Source organism: Pogona vitticeps, chromosome 7 (genome assembly GCF_051106095.1).
Source record: "Pogona vitticeps strain Pit_001003342236 chromosome 7, PviZW2.1, whole genome shotgun sequence".
NCBI classification, from domain to species: Eukaryota; Metazoa; Chordata; class Lepidosauria; order Squamata; family Agamidae; genus Pogona; species Pogona vitticeps.
Genome location: NC_135789.1, coordinates 30,495,813 through 30,513,150, shown reverse-complemented (window position 1 = coordinate 30,513,150; position 17,338 = coordinate 30,495,813). Strand labels below are relative to the sequence as shown.

General features: G+C 41.3%; 1 protein-coding gene across 9 annotated transcripts in view; it reads right to left on the bottom strand.

Moving 5' to 3' along the window:
• TBX4 (T-box transcription factor 4) overlaps positions 1 to 17,338 on the bottom strand; it is a 103,864-nt gene that overhangs the window by 71,600 nt on the left and 14,926 nt on the right. For 2 of the 9 annotated variants that reach the window (XM_078379293.1, XM_072978553.2), the window contains 2 exons: positions 16,660 to 16,732; positions 15,373 to 15,406 (listed from right to left, as the gene is read on the bottom strand). In XM_078379293.1, coding sequence (XP_078235419.1) covers positions 15,373 to 15,406; positions 16,660 to 16,732 — 107 coding nt within the window. Of the gene's footprint in view, positions 1 to 15,372; positions 15,407 to 16,655; positions 16,733 to 17,338 lie in introns of those variants that run through there. The other 7 variants (XM_078379294.1, XM_078379295.1, XM_078379300.1 and 4 more) reach the window with 4 other exon arrangements.

Sequence of the window (17,338 nt, the reverse complement as noted above, 5' to 3'; positions counted from 1 at the left end):
TAAGTTGCTACATCTTTTTAAAGCTCAAACTCCTTTGAGATGTGGAATTTATTTATTTGCTTTTTTTTAAAAAAACCCTCAGGGTATGAACCAGCCCAAATTAAGCACTCTTGCCTCTCATAAATGTGAGATGCTTAACTTTTCCCATCAACATGGGACCTTACAAGTGTAATCCTCTCCATGTGTACTCACACATAAGTCCCATTAGCTTCACACGCACACACACACACACACACACACACACACACACACACACAAACACATATATATATATATATCACATGTCTTCAAGCTAAAAATGCTCAGGTTTGGCAGAGTATCACAAGTCCTCTCCACCCATCCCCACAGGTCTAATTGTTTGTCCTGCAGAGGTACTATTTATCAGGTCTCTCTCTCTCCCCCCCCCCACCAGCATCCATTTCTTTTGATGGAAATTCTGGCAAGGCATGAGTCTTGGGGCACCTAAGGAAATGGAGAGGATTATGCTGAAATCCAGAAAGAGTTTACAGTCTCCTCCTTCTGCTTGTTTACTTAAAAGCAAACCCCACTAAATGCAAGAAGGCTTGCTTCTTAATAGTTTATATCTTGGAAGGGGATCCATCTAATATGTAGGTATCTACATTTTGAGTAACAGAACATCACACATATAATACTATTGCAGCCCAATCTTATGTAAGGTTTATTCAGAAGTAAATTCCATCACGCTCAGTCTTGATTTGCCCTCAGTCAAAGCCACATAGAGCCACAGCCATGCAATCTCTCCCCCTGGTTGCTTACTCAGAATTAAATCACACTGTATCCAGTGGAGATTACATCTGGGTAAATGTGCAGTTTTTTATTGCAATCTTATGCACATATTATGGACAACCATATATTATTATGGACAAGCAAGCCTTACCGGGCCTAATACAGCTTACTCCCTCGTAAGCCTTCTAGGTCTGCAGCTGAGAATTTCATATTTTGCACCCCTGCTTGAGACTCCAGCTGCCTTATTCCCCCTGGTCTCTCAAACATAAAGTTTAGTCCTATAACTCTGTAAATGAATTGTAAAAAAAAACCACATACAACAGCATTTAAACTGGAACTGACTCCTTTTACAACAGAAAACATGGAATTGTTCTGCCTCCCCCTTTCATTATCTTAGCAGAAAGAAAACTATTCAGACAGATAGGAGTTTAGTTGTTTTGGGATAATTTTGAAAAATATATTTAAAAGATAACAAGAAGTTTTATAATAGTTGAATCATGGGCCCTCTTCAATCTCAAAAGAGTGGAACAATTAAAATTGCTTCTCATTAGGACAGTAATACCAGTACCCCATTAAGCTACTTAAATTTTAGTATTCTGCCCTACTTTGATAAATAGTTTAAAAACAATAGGATGAACCAAACAGGACTTCTTTAAAGGCACATGGACCAAAAAACAAGCAAACAAACTTTGTTAAAAAAACCCACCTCTCCATAACGATGCAAAGATCATTAAAAACCAGGGCCACAATTCTGCCACAGTTAAGCCTTCTGGATTCCCCAAAGAAGGGCTGTGTTAGAGCAGAAGCTGGCATCCATGATGTTTGGAAGGGGAAGAAGGCACAGAAGCCCAAAGTTGGGGTAGGTGGGTGAAGCCCCTGGTAACGCGCAAAAGAAGAGGTGAAAGCAGTTATTCATACACAGAGTGCGCAGACACTCAGGAAAACAGGCTTTCCTTCAGACGCTCCCTCACCCTGCCCCATTTATTCATACTACTTAGCTGAGGAACAGAAAAATACACCTTGCCCCCAAATAAGAAATGCCAGTAACCTGTTGTTGATGCCTGGATTTCACAGCTGGCTTAGCCACTTATATTCATGACCTGATTTTCTACCATCATAATCAAACCAACCTCCCCCCCCCCCCCAATGTGATAAGGCTGGGAGTTTAGCAAAAGAAGATAGGCAGGGTCTGATCCTCTGCCTGTGTTAAGGTGGCAGGTAGGAATGGTCTGCCTGGGAGTAGCCTGACTCAGCCTCAGGGTGGGGCAGCCTGTTTTCCTTAATGGACCGGCCAACCTGCCTCATCCTGAAGACTAACCCTCTTTTAAAGGCATGAGCTTTTGTGGGCTATAAGCCGCTTCATCAGATACATCAAGGGTCCTCCAGAACTGCAAAGTCTATACGCAGCACCTCCGTTAGAAGCTGGAACTGCAGCCTGAGATCAGATGGGGATTCAATGCTTGCTGATTTCAGTGGAAAGTCAGTTCCTACTTGTCCGCAAGAGTTCTACGGGGCTTACTTCTGAGTAAGTGGACAAAGGATGACATTCTGGATTAGTCCCTGTGGGAGAATCAAATAAGAAATGATTTTGGTCTCCTTTCCTTAAAAGTAAAACCTTCCTGGCTCAGAAGGCTTCTCTTACTCATATGAGTATCCGATTGCAGCTTTCACCGTTCAGTTTGGGAGTTGGATTCTTGCTGTTTAGAAAGTCCTTTCAGGACTGGATCCAGCGTTCCAGGCTAGCAAAGTGACTGGCCAGAAAACTGCATTAAAAATGGCATCCTTCTTCTGGTGGGTCCTCAGTGTTTGAAGGGCCAGTTCTATCTTTGTACAGAGGGAAGCAGGGATTTCAGAGAGGACTGTGGATGCTTCCTCCAGGGTTAAAGAAAAATGAATCGCCAGTATAGTCAACTTTTGCACACGGAATGTAGGGGGACCTTCACCTCAGGACAAATCAACCCTTCTCCCCTCCCTCCTTTCTTTCGGAGAGCCACCTAAACTGGCGGCCAGCCTAACTACACCTAGTGGCAGTGAGTTCCACTGCTTCAGTGCACAGAATGCAGAGCTACAGGCAATCAGCTTTAAATGAGCGACTGAAAGTTCCAATTTAACCCTCAGTAATTTCTCAGGTCTAAGTTCAACTGCTAGCTTCAGCAAGAATCAATTCACTTAATCAACTGAAATTGCAAATGAGGTGATCTATGTGGGAATATGTTCCCCTTTATTCAACAGTTTCCCTCTATTTTGGAACAGCGACTAGATTTAGATTGCTGTGTCCCCCAATGCGATCCATAATTTTATAAACTTTTTCTTTCTTCCTCCCCATACCATCTATCACTTTATAAATATCTTAAGTTCTCTTTTTCCTCAGAAGCTAAAGCACCCCCTCCCCCCTCCAATTAGATTCAATTTTCATATAGGGTCCATTTCCCCCATTTGAGCAAAAATACTGTTTTCTGAACAGGCTTTAGGAAGTCTTCCCCTCCCCTTCTTTTAATGTATTATTTTAAAAAGTGAAACCATGCCTGCAATGTAAACAGAGAAAGTGAGTGTTTGTACAGAACACTGTCAGGACATACTGCTTTGAACTTTCCTCTTTAGATTCCTTGGGAAAAGATGGAAGAAGAACGAAGAAAGGGGGGGGGGAATCATATAGGTTATATATTACAGAGAAAGTGCAAGAGAGGAGGCACTGTATAATACACAGAAAACAACAACAACTGTCAACATGGTAAACTTGGAGCAAACCACAGAAGCTTTCCCTTATGTCTCTTCTCTCTGAACAGCCAGCGCTGCAGATGTGTCTAAACAAAGCATCAAAGGTTTTTAACTGCTCCAAAATATTAAAAAATTGTAAGAAATGCAGCTGAAGTTCAAAAAAGGGAAGAGGAGCAGGGGATGACAAGCCTTGCTCCATTCCAGAAATGTAACCAAACCTATTTGTGTCATTTTAACTATTTTTACTTAAAAATAAACAGAGCAAATAAGTAAGTAAATAGTTGAAACTTCCCACGAACTTGTTCACGGTTGTTTCTGCAGGACTCCAACCTCTGCCTCTGATATTACTTCAGGTGAAATTTTTGAGAGCCAACATGCTTTTAGGGTTAGAGTGTATGACTTGAAAGATCTGGATTTTGACCCACATGGAGCTGAGAAGCTGACTTTAGGTGAGTCACTTGTGCCTCTCATCTTACAAGTTTACAGCAAGGATGAAAGAGAGACCGAAATCACCCTCACTATTGTATTCCTGACCCCTGTGTACAGATGTGAAAGCCAGACAGTGAAGAAATTTTGATCCATTTGAAATGTGGTGCTGGAGGAGAGCTTTGTAGATACCCTGGAATGCAAGAAAGTCAAAGAAGTGGGTCCCAGATCAAATCAAATCTGAACTCCCCTCTAGGAGTAATAAAATGATGAAACTGAGGCTGTCATTCTTCGGGAACAACAGGAGAAGACAAGGTGTGCAGGACAGGACAATGATGCCGGGAAAAGTTGAAGGAGAAAATCAAATGTGAGAAGGATTGATTCCATAAAGGAGTTTGCAAGAACAGAGCACAGCTGTTGAAGACAGGACATAAATCAGGACTGATTTGACAAAACATAATTAAGAACAACAAAAGAGAGATGGGAACAGCCTAGTATATTCCCTTGACTTCACTGGAAGAAAAATGGGTATAAATATAACCAATAAAATAAATAGATATTGGGGCAACTCTTTGGAAAACAGCATGGGGAGGTAGGGAATGACAAGGTCACTTAACACTTAAGAGATTTCTCGGTGTCTGCAGCACATCTTTTATCAAATTTATGCCAGCCAGTATAAGAACCCTGCGCAAGCTTCAGAGTTATACAAAGTTCTTCTAACACGCAAAAAGAGTAAGAGCAGCATCTCGATGAGAAGGGACCAAGCACAGTCTGGATTTCAGACAGTGGCCTATTCAGAAAGCATGCATTTAGCGCTGACAGAAACAGAGTGAACATTCATTTACAGGTCTGCTCTGAAAACCAAGCAAGTAAATCATATTAGTTCACTAGAAAAAATATATCCAAAATACACACTCAAACAATACCTTTAAATAGGACCAACCCAAAGTCACAAGCTTTAGGGCTCTCCAGAACTCTTTATCAGGCTGGATTTATTAACTAAAAGAAACACTCGGAGAGGGAGAAAACTACTAAGACTGAAAGCCTGCCTTTTTTCAATAGAATCCTAGCATCCACAAATCTACCTGTCTGCGGAAGTGGACTTGTCCTCAAAAGCGCATATTAAAATGCAGCAGTTAGTCTTTAAGGCACCACAACATTTCTGTCTTATTTTTATTTTGTTTTTGCTTGATATCTACCCCAAAGTAAATCTCACTGCGTTTTTGGGAACTTAATCCCAGTTAAGCATAAATCAGACTGTTATTAAGGTCAGTGAGGTGATATATAGGTCCAAACAGAAACAAACAGTAGCTACCCCATCCCCTAATCTCTGAAATTCTAAAGTTCAGAAATTAGTCAGATCAGCTCCTAATTCTACATGGAACAGACAAGTCCCTTTACTTAGTAGGAATCAAAAACAACAGCGTATAACTAGCAAAACTGATGTACCAAGTTTAGAGGGGGTGGTAATCAATGTAAGTGAACAGAAGCCAAACTGGGTAGCATTACTCAGAGATTGGAGATCAGGTAACCTCATAATTATAGCTCAGTGGTTTAGGTCTCTGGCTGCGGAGCCAGAAGTCGGGAGTTTGATTCCTCACCGTTCCTCCTGGACAGGGGCTGGAATTGATGATCCACGGGGTCCCTTCCAGCTCTGTAGTTCTAAGATTATATAATTACTTGTAGGGCAATCAAAGGAGGGAGTCTTTCTAAAAGTTAGCCCTTCTTTTTTGTTCAGGCTGGAGTGTGTGTCCTGGTGGCGGGGTCAACAGATTCCATCAATGATGCATGTGAGCAGATAGTAAAATGTTCTGTAGGATTATACCTCATGTGGATATTCTCGCACAAGGGTGCAACAGATTAAGTCAGTGCTATTATGCAGCAGGTTTAAGGGACATTCCACGTCTTTGGGTTTTTAAGCTTCAGTCCTTCCAGCGAGCAGGGTAGGAATAGAAATTCCTCACCTATATTATAGGACTCTTCTCATAAGGACTGCAGGAGGGAAGAATGCACAGTGCTTTATTTATGTAAAAAAAACTTCCTACCAGTTCTGTTCTCTCTAGGGCTGCCAAGATATTTTGATACCTAAGCTGGAGCAGCAAAAGATGCCCAATGCCTAGTTTCATGCTAAGAAAAAAAGGGGGGGGCGGGGGTAAATCTGTTCAGGCCCTTTGCTCTCTTCCTGCAGTTAACAGTAAATTAATAATTCACCTTTTGCTGACTTTTCACCCAAAAGCTGCTGAGGTGGCTGACAATTCTTGGCTCAAATGAAGGCTGGCCCTCTATCTCTCCACTGGTGTTTAATTTTGTTATGGACAAATTTCCAAAAACATCAAAGACAGCAGAATTCAAATCGCTACAGTAACGTTAAAAAACACAAACATTTGGAACAAAACAAAACAAAAAGGCCCAACAAATAAAACATTGCCATGCCACACACAGGATGAAAAATCACCCCGGGTTGATTAAAATGTTATTGGGTGCTTGTTAAGTAAGGGGTAGGGGTTTGGCATACTCTTAAAGCGAGGAGAAAGAGCGTCAACACTGCCTGTGCTGAATTCAAAACCTAAAATGCTCACTTGAATGTATCAGATGTCACCCCATAATACTTTGCTATGTAGAAATGCAGATGTTTAGATACATTGGAGAGCCAGATTTTAAAAAAAATCTGCTAAGGATTCCAAAAACATGATGAAAACTATGACTACTTATCAATAACGTTGCTATGTCCACATATGCATATACACAGAGATGGTATAATGGTAAATGTCCACCTTACATAAGAAAACGCAGTACTTCCACCTTGCAAAATTGGTCCATTGTCTAACATCCTTTTTTTTATTATTATTAGCTTCCTTCACTAGGAATTCTTCCAAGATGTTCCTCCTCTGAAATCCTCCTTAGATTTTGATGTTATACATGATTTGCTCTTTTGTTACAAAGCAGAATTTATATATCTGGAATTATGTATTACTGCTGTTCCATGCCCGCCCTTTTAGTAAAGAATGGGGTGAATGTGTGGTGTGCAACTTTAAGTTCCTTTTTTTTGTGTGTGACTTTATTCTTCTTCACTGGCTGGAGAGGTCAGTGGTTTAGATTTCTGGCTGTGGAGCCAGAAGTTGGGAGTTCAAGTCTCCACTTTTGCTTCCTGTGAAGGGAGCCAGCCTGTGTAACCTTGAGAAAGCTGCATAGTCCCAGAAAGGCCCCAGAAGAAGGGAAGGGCGAATCAATTCTGTGTATTCTCTACCTAGACCACCCAGAAAAAGATCCCCATAAGACAGAATCAACTTGACAACATGCAATGAAACAGTGAGTTTCCATGGCCAAGTGGGGATTTGAACCCCGATCTCCAGAGTCTTAGTCCGACAATCTATCCATTACATAAGATTGGGTTATTTTACTGGTATCCTTAGTCCACAATAAAACAATTTATTGTGGATTTGAAAGCCAAACGTTCAAGCACTCCAAATTCTGGAACTACTCCGAAGAATCTATCCGTTTTGGTTTCAGATTCAGATATATTTAATCTTAAATTCTTTCACTCCCTAATATGAAGAACTTTGCCAATTTTTTATAAATTCTCATTGAAAGTAAAGAGAAGCATTCCCGCCCACTCCTAACTTGGAAATCACTTTAAGGATGCTGTGCCAATTTTTAGGGAGGCAGTCTGCTTGTGCATCTAATCTTATTTGTAATTACAGTAGTAGGGTTCTGCTATCACCTCCCTCTTTTCCTCTAACTTTGGCCAGGGAAAACTTCCCGAGCTCCTGGAGAGGGGCAACAGCCAATCAGAACCTCACCCCATGGTCAACATCCTTCCCTTTTCCTTGTTTAGGTAAAGGCAGGCTTTAATCACCTTTAATGGCCTCCAGTAAGAACCATTATAAAGCTGGACTTTTAACAATTCTTTTACCTTTCATGTCATAAATAACATTTCTCCATTTATATAAATGTCTGTCCACTGAGGCTACCCTCTATGTATCTTAAGGAGTGGGTTGCCGACCCACAAAGGCTTGTGCTGAACAAAACTTTTGATTTGCCACAACGCCCACAAAGGGCATTGACTAGTTTGAGATCTGCTCAAAGTAGTCAATGCCTTCTGCGAACTGAGAAAGAAAGCACTTGAAACATATGCTGGATGATGCTTGATCAACAGAAGAATTACCCTTTGTGATCAAGACACTATAAATCCGTTCCTTCAGTATTACTATTGCTTTAGCCCTTTAAGTAGCTGCACTACACAGCTGGCTTTTATTCAGCTTGTGATCAACTACAACAGTGGTTCCCAATCTTATGTCCCCAGATTATTATTTTTTTGGACTAAAACTCCCAGAAGCCTTTACCTCTAGCTGTGCTAGCCAGGATTTCTGAGAGTTGTTGTCCAAATACATCTGGGGACCCAAGGTTGGGAACCAGTGGACTAGGAGACAGAGATGTTTTTCACATCCATGTGAACACAACTGATGTACGAGACACTTTACACAGTAACAAAAATTTAAAAGAGACCAAGCCTATTGTCCTAGAATTTATTGTTAAACGCATCTCAAACAAGTATTGTTTTGGAATCAAATCTTTAAAAAAGAGGGGGGGATTTGGTGCAAACTCTCAGAATCCACCCCAAGCCTCAGAAAAATTAATTTTTTTGGATGAAAACTTTCAGAACTCACCCCTTCCCGAATTAAAACTGACCATCAGCAACACTCGCTGTGCATTTAGGGGTACTGTCATCCCAAGCTGCAACGTTTCCAATCTCTGATCTGGTTTCTTTCCACCTCTTTCACAAAAAATTGTGACTTGCTCTGTTCATTTTTTAAAAAACTTATTTAAAAGTAGGGAGAGACAAAAGGAAGACAGCCAGGGAGACGTTAATACATCCAACCAATCAGCCTCACCAACCGATTTTGAAATCTTGGCAAAATCTTGGTGTATGTTTTGAGAAGTCTACAGGCATTTATTCAGAGACTGGGAGACAGCCCTGGTATCATCATCATCACTCATCAGATAAGCCACAAGACATGTTGAATGAGTGGTGACATTTTTTGGTAACTATGCCTTGTCACCAAGGAGTGAAAGAACACAGATAAAACAAGGGGAGACAAAAGGAGGAAGAGCAGTGTGTTGAAATCACTCACCACTTTCACAAATCTGTCTTGACTGTCAAGTGCTGATGATTAATAATACTTCATATCTTTTTTTAAATGCCTCTGGGGAACAGGGCCACAGTGGACAAAACTGACCATAATAATATTATGAAGTCTTCAAGGTGACTCACAGGATTCTTGGTTTTGTTGAAAAAGATGAATTTTTGTCATCTGCTTTCTTTCCTTTCAAAGTTACAAAAAACTAAGGGTGTAACTACACTTGAAGCTTAGGTAGGAAATAATGGATGACTGGCAGGGTTAAGAATCTTTAAAGCCGTGATCGCTTTGCTAAATCTCCTCCCACTACCACCTTTCCTATCACTGACAACGGGATTTTTTTTTAGAAAATCCCTTTATTTCTAACTGCCTCCCTGCTCCAAAAGAGTGATGTAAAAATACCTTCCAGATGATGAAACGACTACATATCAAGGGTCAGATGTTCACTGCTTAAGCCTTGTGTTGTTCTTCCCCCACTAAGTGAGAAAAAATCATTTGCTGAAGCATGCAGGTGAGTGATGCAAAGCCTCAACTTTTCCTTTTGATCTAGGTCAAGACCTGTGATTTGCAAAGAGACCAATTTCATGCACAGCTACCCTCAGCACACAGCGGGAGAAGGGGTCGGCAAAGCGGGCCACCTCTTCCATGGTGGGGTCTGCTCTGCAGGTATTATGTAGAAGAATACTGTGCAGTAAAGGTTCCCCTTTTAGAAGCAATGAACAGCCACTGCTTCTCAGCTGTGAGCAAAAAAGTGGAATTGCAGCACTGTCTAGGGCAGTGGTTCGCAATCCTGGGTCGCCAGATGTTCTTGGACTGCAACTCCCAGAAAGCCTGGCCAGCACAGCTAGTGGAGAAGGCTTCTGGGAGTTTTAGTCCAAGAATATCTTGGGAACAAAGGGTGGGAACCACCAGTCTATGGCATAGGGAGAAATCCTTTAGGATCCACAGCCAAATCAGATCCAAGGACTGCTTATTCCACTGCTTGTTCACCTACTAGGATGACCTAAGATGCTCTTTTTTGAAGGGCAGTCCTCCATTTGAAGAGCTGCCAGAGAACTCCTTTTTCAAAGCAGCCTTCACTCGAAAGGATATTCAGTCATACAGATAAGTGGACTTGAGTCATCTACTACAGAATGGGAAATGCCTTCTTGGCCTGTGTATCAAGCAGCAAAATGTCTTAGACGAATTCTGGATTTCATATTATTATTTGTTTAAAGCAACACTTAAGGACAGCTAATGGACCATGCGTAGGCAGTGTTAGCTTGGGAAAGTCACAGTTGTGAGGCAAGTTATATATCACAGATAGCATGTCATTAGAAGCGGGGATCCTTTAATTACTAAAAACATCTCATTGTCACAGAGCTCTGCACAACTCCTAATGGTTTGATTTGATTTAAAGTTTGATTTGAACAGAAAAAAAAAGCATGAAGGGAAAAACAGATGTTGCCTATCCATAGTCAGTAGCATCCGCTGGAAGGGATCTTATGGATCATCAAGTCCAGCCCCTGTCAAAGTGGCACAGTGGGAAATTGAACTTCCAATCTCTGGCTCCGCAGCCAAATACCTAAATCACTGAGCGAGCCAGTACTGTAGTTCTTTCTATCAAATCTAAGAGAGGGAAAGGGAAGCTTCAATGGATTTAAAGAGACAGACATTTTAAAAAAGAGTAAACATTTATAAGCCTTCAAAACAAGCTCAGGCGATGGTTTTGAAATAATTCTGCATCACATTTCCAAATGTGAAAGCCACTATACAGAGGCACCACTGCAAATGTTGGTGTCCCCACTACCTAAAGTCTATTTCTTTCCTTCTGGGTTTAAGGTGGCTCAGTAGGTCAATTTTCACTCCTCAACCACCAATTTCTGAAACAACGATGTTTGGAACGCAGCCTTTAAGGCAAGGCGCTTCAGACGCACCACTGAAAAAATCTGGCTGGCTCAAAAGCAAAATTGGACAGTGAGCTGTTTAAAAAAAAACAACAACAGGGGAGTTGGCAATGAAATCACTCAAACACCAGCATCAAGCATCCTATAAAAAGGACGAGGAAGCCTCAGGAAGTCTGGAGGTTAAGTACTTTCCCTGTCACCAGAGTCAAGGTTTAGAATAATAATACGTCAACCCACAACAGAAGAGCTTCTCAGAAGATTATGGCAAATCTTCCCTGCAGTCTCTAGCAATTTGGACCAAGAAAAATCCAACTCGGCTTGGCATTACCAGATGAGTAAGCAGGCTAAATTGTTTTTAAACAAAAGAAACAACCCCCCCCCCAGCTTTCTTGGCTTCTTTCTCTTATCTTTTAGAAAAGTCATTCTCATCCTTTTTTGGGCCACATAAGCCGAATCAGGATTGTGTAGGTTGCATTACAAATCTTATAAGGTGTGTAAAGAATTGTTTCCAATCTGTGGCCCCCTTCAAATGTGTCAGGGGCCATGTGCCGTCCCGTGTCCTCCCCCCCCCCCCCCCGTTAAGAATGGCTGTTTTAGAACACAGGGCGGTGCTATTCACATGTAGGGCTAAATAATAACTCAAGGTGGCGAGAGGAAAAGATGTCTTAATGGGCATTGATTATGGGCAGCTCCTAGTGATCTTAGAATTTCAGGGCTGGAAGGAACCCTATTACTTCCCCCAAAGAGACACATCAGCCTCTGTTTTAGAAAATGAGGTTGAATAAGCTAAAATGGTTTATTTAATGGCGACTGGTGGCAGTAGGTACTGAGCCCTAGAGACTGGGTGGGAGCTGTCAGAAAAAAAGTTCGGCACTCTGCTGGCAAAGGAGAGAAAAGGGCAAAGTGGACAGCTGGCTCAGGGCTGCAAGATTTAGGAGGAGCTGATGCTAAGAGCGCCCATGTGGTTAGAACCTCAGACTGGAAGGAGAGAGACCCAAGACTCTTGTCTCATTAAAGACCACCTCATAGGGCTGTATCTAGAGTAAGAGACACAACAAAGGAAATTTCCTTACGTTGAGTTGTACCATCATCCATGCATCCTAGTGACTGGCAGTCAACGTCTCTACGTTTTCCAGTAGGAATGATGCTGGAAATTGAATCTGAGACCTTCTGCATTTCAAGAAGGTGCTCTAGCCCCCAAGCTAAATCCCTTCCTGGAAGGAGAAGTCATGTACGAGGAAGAACAAGACAGAACTGTCACAGACAAATTACGTGTGAGAACAGTCTTTACAAGATATCCATGAAAGTCCCAGTACATATTCTCTCTTCTTTCGAAGAAGATGACCCATAATAACAGAAGTGGGTAAAGTATGTTCCCTACTGCTCCTGAAAACCAACGTAATCCATTTTCCGGAACATCTATTATTTTCATCGGCGCAAGTAGGCCTTTTGTACAGTTAATGGGTCACAATAACTCATTTGGGTCCCAAGCCATTTCAAAATACTTTCCGTTTCCAAAATGGTATTTTGCCACTAGGAAAAACCATTTTACACACACACACACATGCCAGCTACTTTGAGGATTAAAACTAAGTGCAGAGGAGACAGAGAAGGCAGCCCAAGGATATGGGCACCGTTTGCAGACGACGTAATTATCCCTTCAAATTAAAGAGTCCGAGTGCTTTGACCCGACAGTTCTAAGTCCACTCCATCACTGAGGCTGCATGGGGCAGGAAAATCTCCCCACCTCATAAAATGCTACAGACCAGGAAGCTTAGCTGCATCTTCCTTGAACTGTATAAGTAAGGAGGGAATCTTTTTAAAAAGCAGGAAGAAGAGAGAAAGTTTCTGGCAGCAGTCGGTGGAAGAGAGTTGTGTTTCCTCTCTCACACCTCTTCTCTTTTAAAGTGATAGAGAGAAAGAAAGAGAGAGAGAAATATCTACAAGACATCCAAGAAATTACCTTGGAAGGCTAACGTGGAAAATGGCGACACATGCTTACGAGCGCTATAGGGTTCCACAGGCAGAGCCAAGAGATGCTGGTTTTGTACAGATCACTATCTAAGTCAGCACTTGAGGGCAACCTTTTCCAAAGGAGAACCCAATAAAGGCGGTAATGTGAAAACCAAGAATGAGGTTTGGGGGCTGTAAAGACAAAACATGCCATTTCACAAGGCATTTACTCTTTATCCAAACAGAGGAAGACTGTGCCATTAAAGAAAAGCTATTTTACAGGCAGTGTTGGCCTCCTCCCTCTCTCAGGCTCATACATGCATATACCGCATAGAAGATGGGAGCACATAGTTACAGCTAACTTGTTATTTACAAATAACTGGTTTGCAATCGCTTTTCTTTTATTTTTTCCTAATAGCCTAGGTATGACTACGTTACTCTGCAACTTAACAAGGGATAACTTAACTCCTTTGCAATGTAATTGTAACTTTACAGTTACTTTTATAGTTCTGGCGGTACAGCCTCCATGGATGGTGAAGGAGAAGTATTGCAGGCTTCAAGTCCCAGCCTGTGCTGGTGTCTCCAGCTTTATTGCAGGAGGCCATCCAACCACTTCCAAATCTCTCAAATGAAGGGGAGTACACCACCTTCGCAGATAGTCTGTGCCACCACTGACCAGCTCTTATAGTCCAGATACTGTATTCTTCCTAATGTTTAGTCAGAATCTCATCTCTTGCAATTTTAAGCTATTGGTTTAATCTATTTTTTAAAATATCCATACTGAAATGTATGTAGAAAGTGCACACATTACAGGAAAAAAAAACCCAATAATAATGTTACAGTTAAAGAAACTGAGATTTTCTTTAAAGCTAGCAATTGAAAAGCATCTTCAAAAGCTCAAACATCTAGGAACCGAGTGTTAAGAGAAAAGAATACAGAGGGCTGATATGATAATACTTTTCAAATATTTGAAAGGTTGTCATACAGAGGAGGGGCGGGATCTGTTCTTGATCATCCCAGAGTACAAGGCATGTAATCATGGGCTCAGACTACAGCAAGTCAGATTTCCGCTGACTATCTGAAAAAACTTCCTGTTAGAGCAGTATGACGATGGAACCCATGACTTTGGGAGGTGGTGAGCGCTCCAACGCTGGAGACATTCCAGAGAAAATTGGACAACCATCTGTCAGATATCCTACGATTTGTATTCCTCCCTTGAGCAGAGGGTTGGGATGAACGGCTTTACGGGCCCCTTCCAAACTTCACTATTCTATGATTCTTAGAAATGGAAATGAAAAGAATGACGGATTGTCAAATCCTTAGAATGCCCAATTCACAGCCTCTTTCATTTGGATTATGATGGTATTGCTGATGAACGTTAGTTTCTGACCCTCACTTACTATGTGACTATTTACCTTGGAAAAGCAGGCTGAGGGCCTGATGACAGAATCAGGAACACCTCGTAGCCGTTGTGGCGACTCCCCGCTAGAGCCGAGGCTTCCCGTTTCGCTTCGCACGTCATGATTTCCATGCCTCACCTTGTACCTTTTCAATTTAATTCCCCTCAGCTGCAGCTGTACACATGCAGCTGGCTTGAGAAGGACCCTGCCACACACACAAACCTTTCAAATACAGAAACATTCTGGTTACACTTATGTGGTTTTATTTCTAAGCACTGCCACAAACCTACGGATGGGGCATACCTGGAGCCAGGGCTTTGCCCTACCTTGAGCGAGGCAAAGCAAAGTGTGCCGCTTATATACTACCCCATAGTGCTTAAAGCTTTCTCCAGGTGGTTTACAGTTTAATTATGCAGGTTGCACGTTGCTTCCCCAGCAATATACTGTATATATATTCAATATACCTGAAAGGATAGAGGACTGAATTGACCTTGAGCCAGCTATCTGTGTGTATCTATATATTCGTGCCACAGGATGGAAGGCTGCATGAGCGCACACTTGAAGAACATCTCTAAGCCCAGGAAAGCTTTGTCACTGAAGGCTGAAGTACCCACAGGGTCCCTTCTAGCTCTGCAGCTCTAGGATGATGATAACTGGGCTGGAGGGACTACCTGGAACAACGATTTCGCTCCTTAAATGCATGAATCAAGGTTCTCGATTTGATGCATTGTTTAGAGCACCAGATAAAACACAAAGATTCAGGGATTGAAAAAGTCACCATAGTGAGTAGGGAGTCTGGGTTCTGTAGACCAAACAAGTAAATTACAGTATCTGCATTCTAGGGAGACCCAGGTTTAGACGTCCACTTGTCCATGGACTCACTGGATCCTTCTGGGGCTGTTCACTTTCCCCCAACCTAGCTTACCTTGCTGGGAGGGTCTGTGTGAGACCATAGCTCACAGTGTTACATTTTCAGAAACAACCTGTTGTGTTACTCTTTGCTTTCCATTGCTCAATTTACTTGAGTAATTCTTTGGGTTGCTTATTATTTATCTGGAATTTTGGTGTTACCATTTTGCTAGGAAAACATGAAGAAATACTCACTGGTATTCTCTTTTGGCCAATTCTGACACTGCACCTTGGAAATATTAATAAAAACACAAAAGATAAAAATCAAAGGACATCTATTTTGCCATTTAGGATAAATAGTATGGCATAAAATCTGAAAGGGGAAAAAACCCACCTCCTATTAAAAAAAGTATTAAAAGTGACTGTTACTCATGTTACTAATTATATCTGTAAAGCACCTTTTTCAATTACTTGTCATATTCCACGATGCCTGAAAGAAAACTAGTCACCAGTTACTAAATTATTTGTAATTAATTAGTTTTGAGCTTTACATAGGAGGGGATAATGAACACTACCTCAGCTTCTTGAACAACAGATGGGAAATTTTATCATCATTGTTTTTAATGTCTGATGTTCAGGTTGTGAACATAGTTCCTTAGGTAGCCACAGCAGCAGCACAGACATGCAAAGGTACTGGCCGATTGACACTGGCATAAAAACAGCACCACAACAATACAGGAAAGAGTGATGGAGAGCATAATGAATGTCCAACAACCACAGGTTTGCTGCAGTACCCACATATTATTAGGATTTATGGGAGGCTTTATAGTGTAACTCGGGATAAGCAAAGCAGCACGCTTTGCTTAAGATAATAGCATGCAGAAACATATAAATGAAACACATTTTAATGAAAATTATATACATATTTGTAATTAAACTATCTTCTATAAAAGCACAAACTCTTCAATTGCACATTTATCACATGTTTACATTTAGAAGTGAAGGTTTTTACAATATTCCTGACAGACTCATCCTTAAGAGGAGGCCACAGATGCAGGTTATTGTATTTATTATTATTGTACAGTAAGAAACCAGTTCTAGCCATTCTTACCACCACAATGAGGTCTTTTGTACAGCTAATGGATCTTTACTCTTTATTCAAGACCAAACCGGACAAAAAGCCTTTGCGTTACAATAGGTATTACTAACCATCATGTTTAACAGTGTATGAAATCCTCTCTCTGTTGACAGGGTAAGAATTGCAGCACTGTGTAAGATATTTAAGATAAGGTCAAGGGAAATGTGGAACTCAAGAAAAGGAGCCACGCGAGATCATCATCCCTGCTGATCCAAAAATCCTGGTCCTCTAACTTCATGAATGCTGGCTCATAATCCAGCTCACATCACCCTGGCCCCCGTTTCATATTATTAGCCCCACCCCAGTACTGCCATTTTATATCCTGGCTCCCCACCAAGTCAACATTTTCCATGTATATCTAGACTTCAGAATTCCAGTGAAGAATAAATTTGAAATATACTTACCCATCCATAATGGAAAATAAAGGTCCTTCTTTAACAACTGCTTCTGTTGCGGTAGTAATGTGCCTTTTTCTGACTAGAAAGATAGAAAGAATAATTTATCTATTTTTTTTTCAAAAATATCCACCCACTTGCAAACGTTTAGATTCTCTCTTGTCTTCCCTTTGAGAAGAGTATAAACTACTTGTTATGTTTGACTTAACCCTTGCTGTTTTCTTTCAAATAAAAATTTATTCTGCAGCTGTTCGGGAGGTTTATTTAATCCTTAACCTCTGTCTAAGTACGTAATTCTAACACAGCCCAATTCAAGTTTCACTGCAGGGGATTCTCTCCTTGTTTCCGATATTGTCGTTTAGTCGTTAAGTCGTGTCCAATTCTTTGTTACCCCATGGACCAGAGTACGCCAGGCCCTCCTGTCTTCCACTGCCTCCCGGATATTACAACGATAATTCCGATATTACTGGAGGGGAATAACAGCAATATTAAACCGGAGTGCTTAGAAATAACGAACTCCAGACCATTTGTTATTTTCTTATCTTTTTTCTGGTCTCCTTACTGCCCCCTGCACTCATTTGTATCCCAACTGTTTCAGGAAGAAGTAGTCTACTAGTTGGTTTCAGCAAAAACAAAAATGTTGTCCATGTTTGTTTCAGCAACAGATCTTGTAGATCACAACCTACAC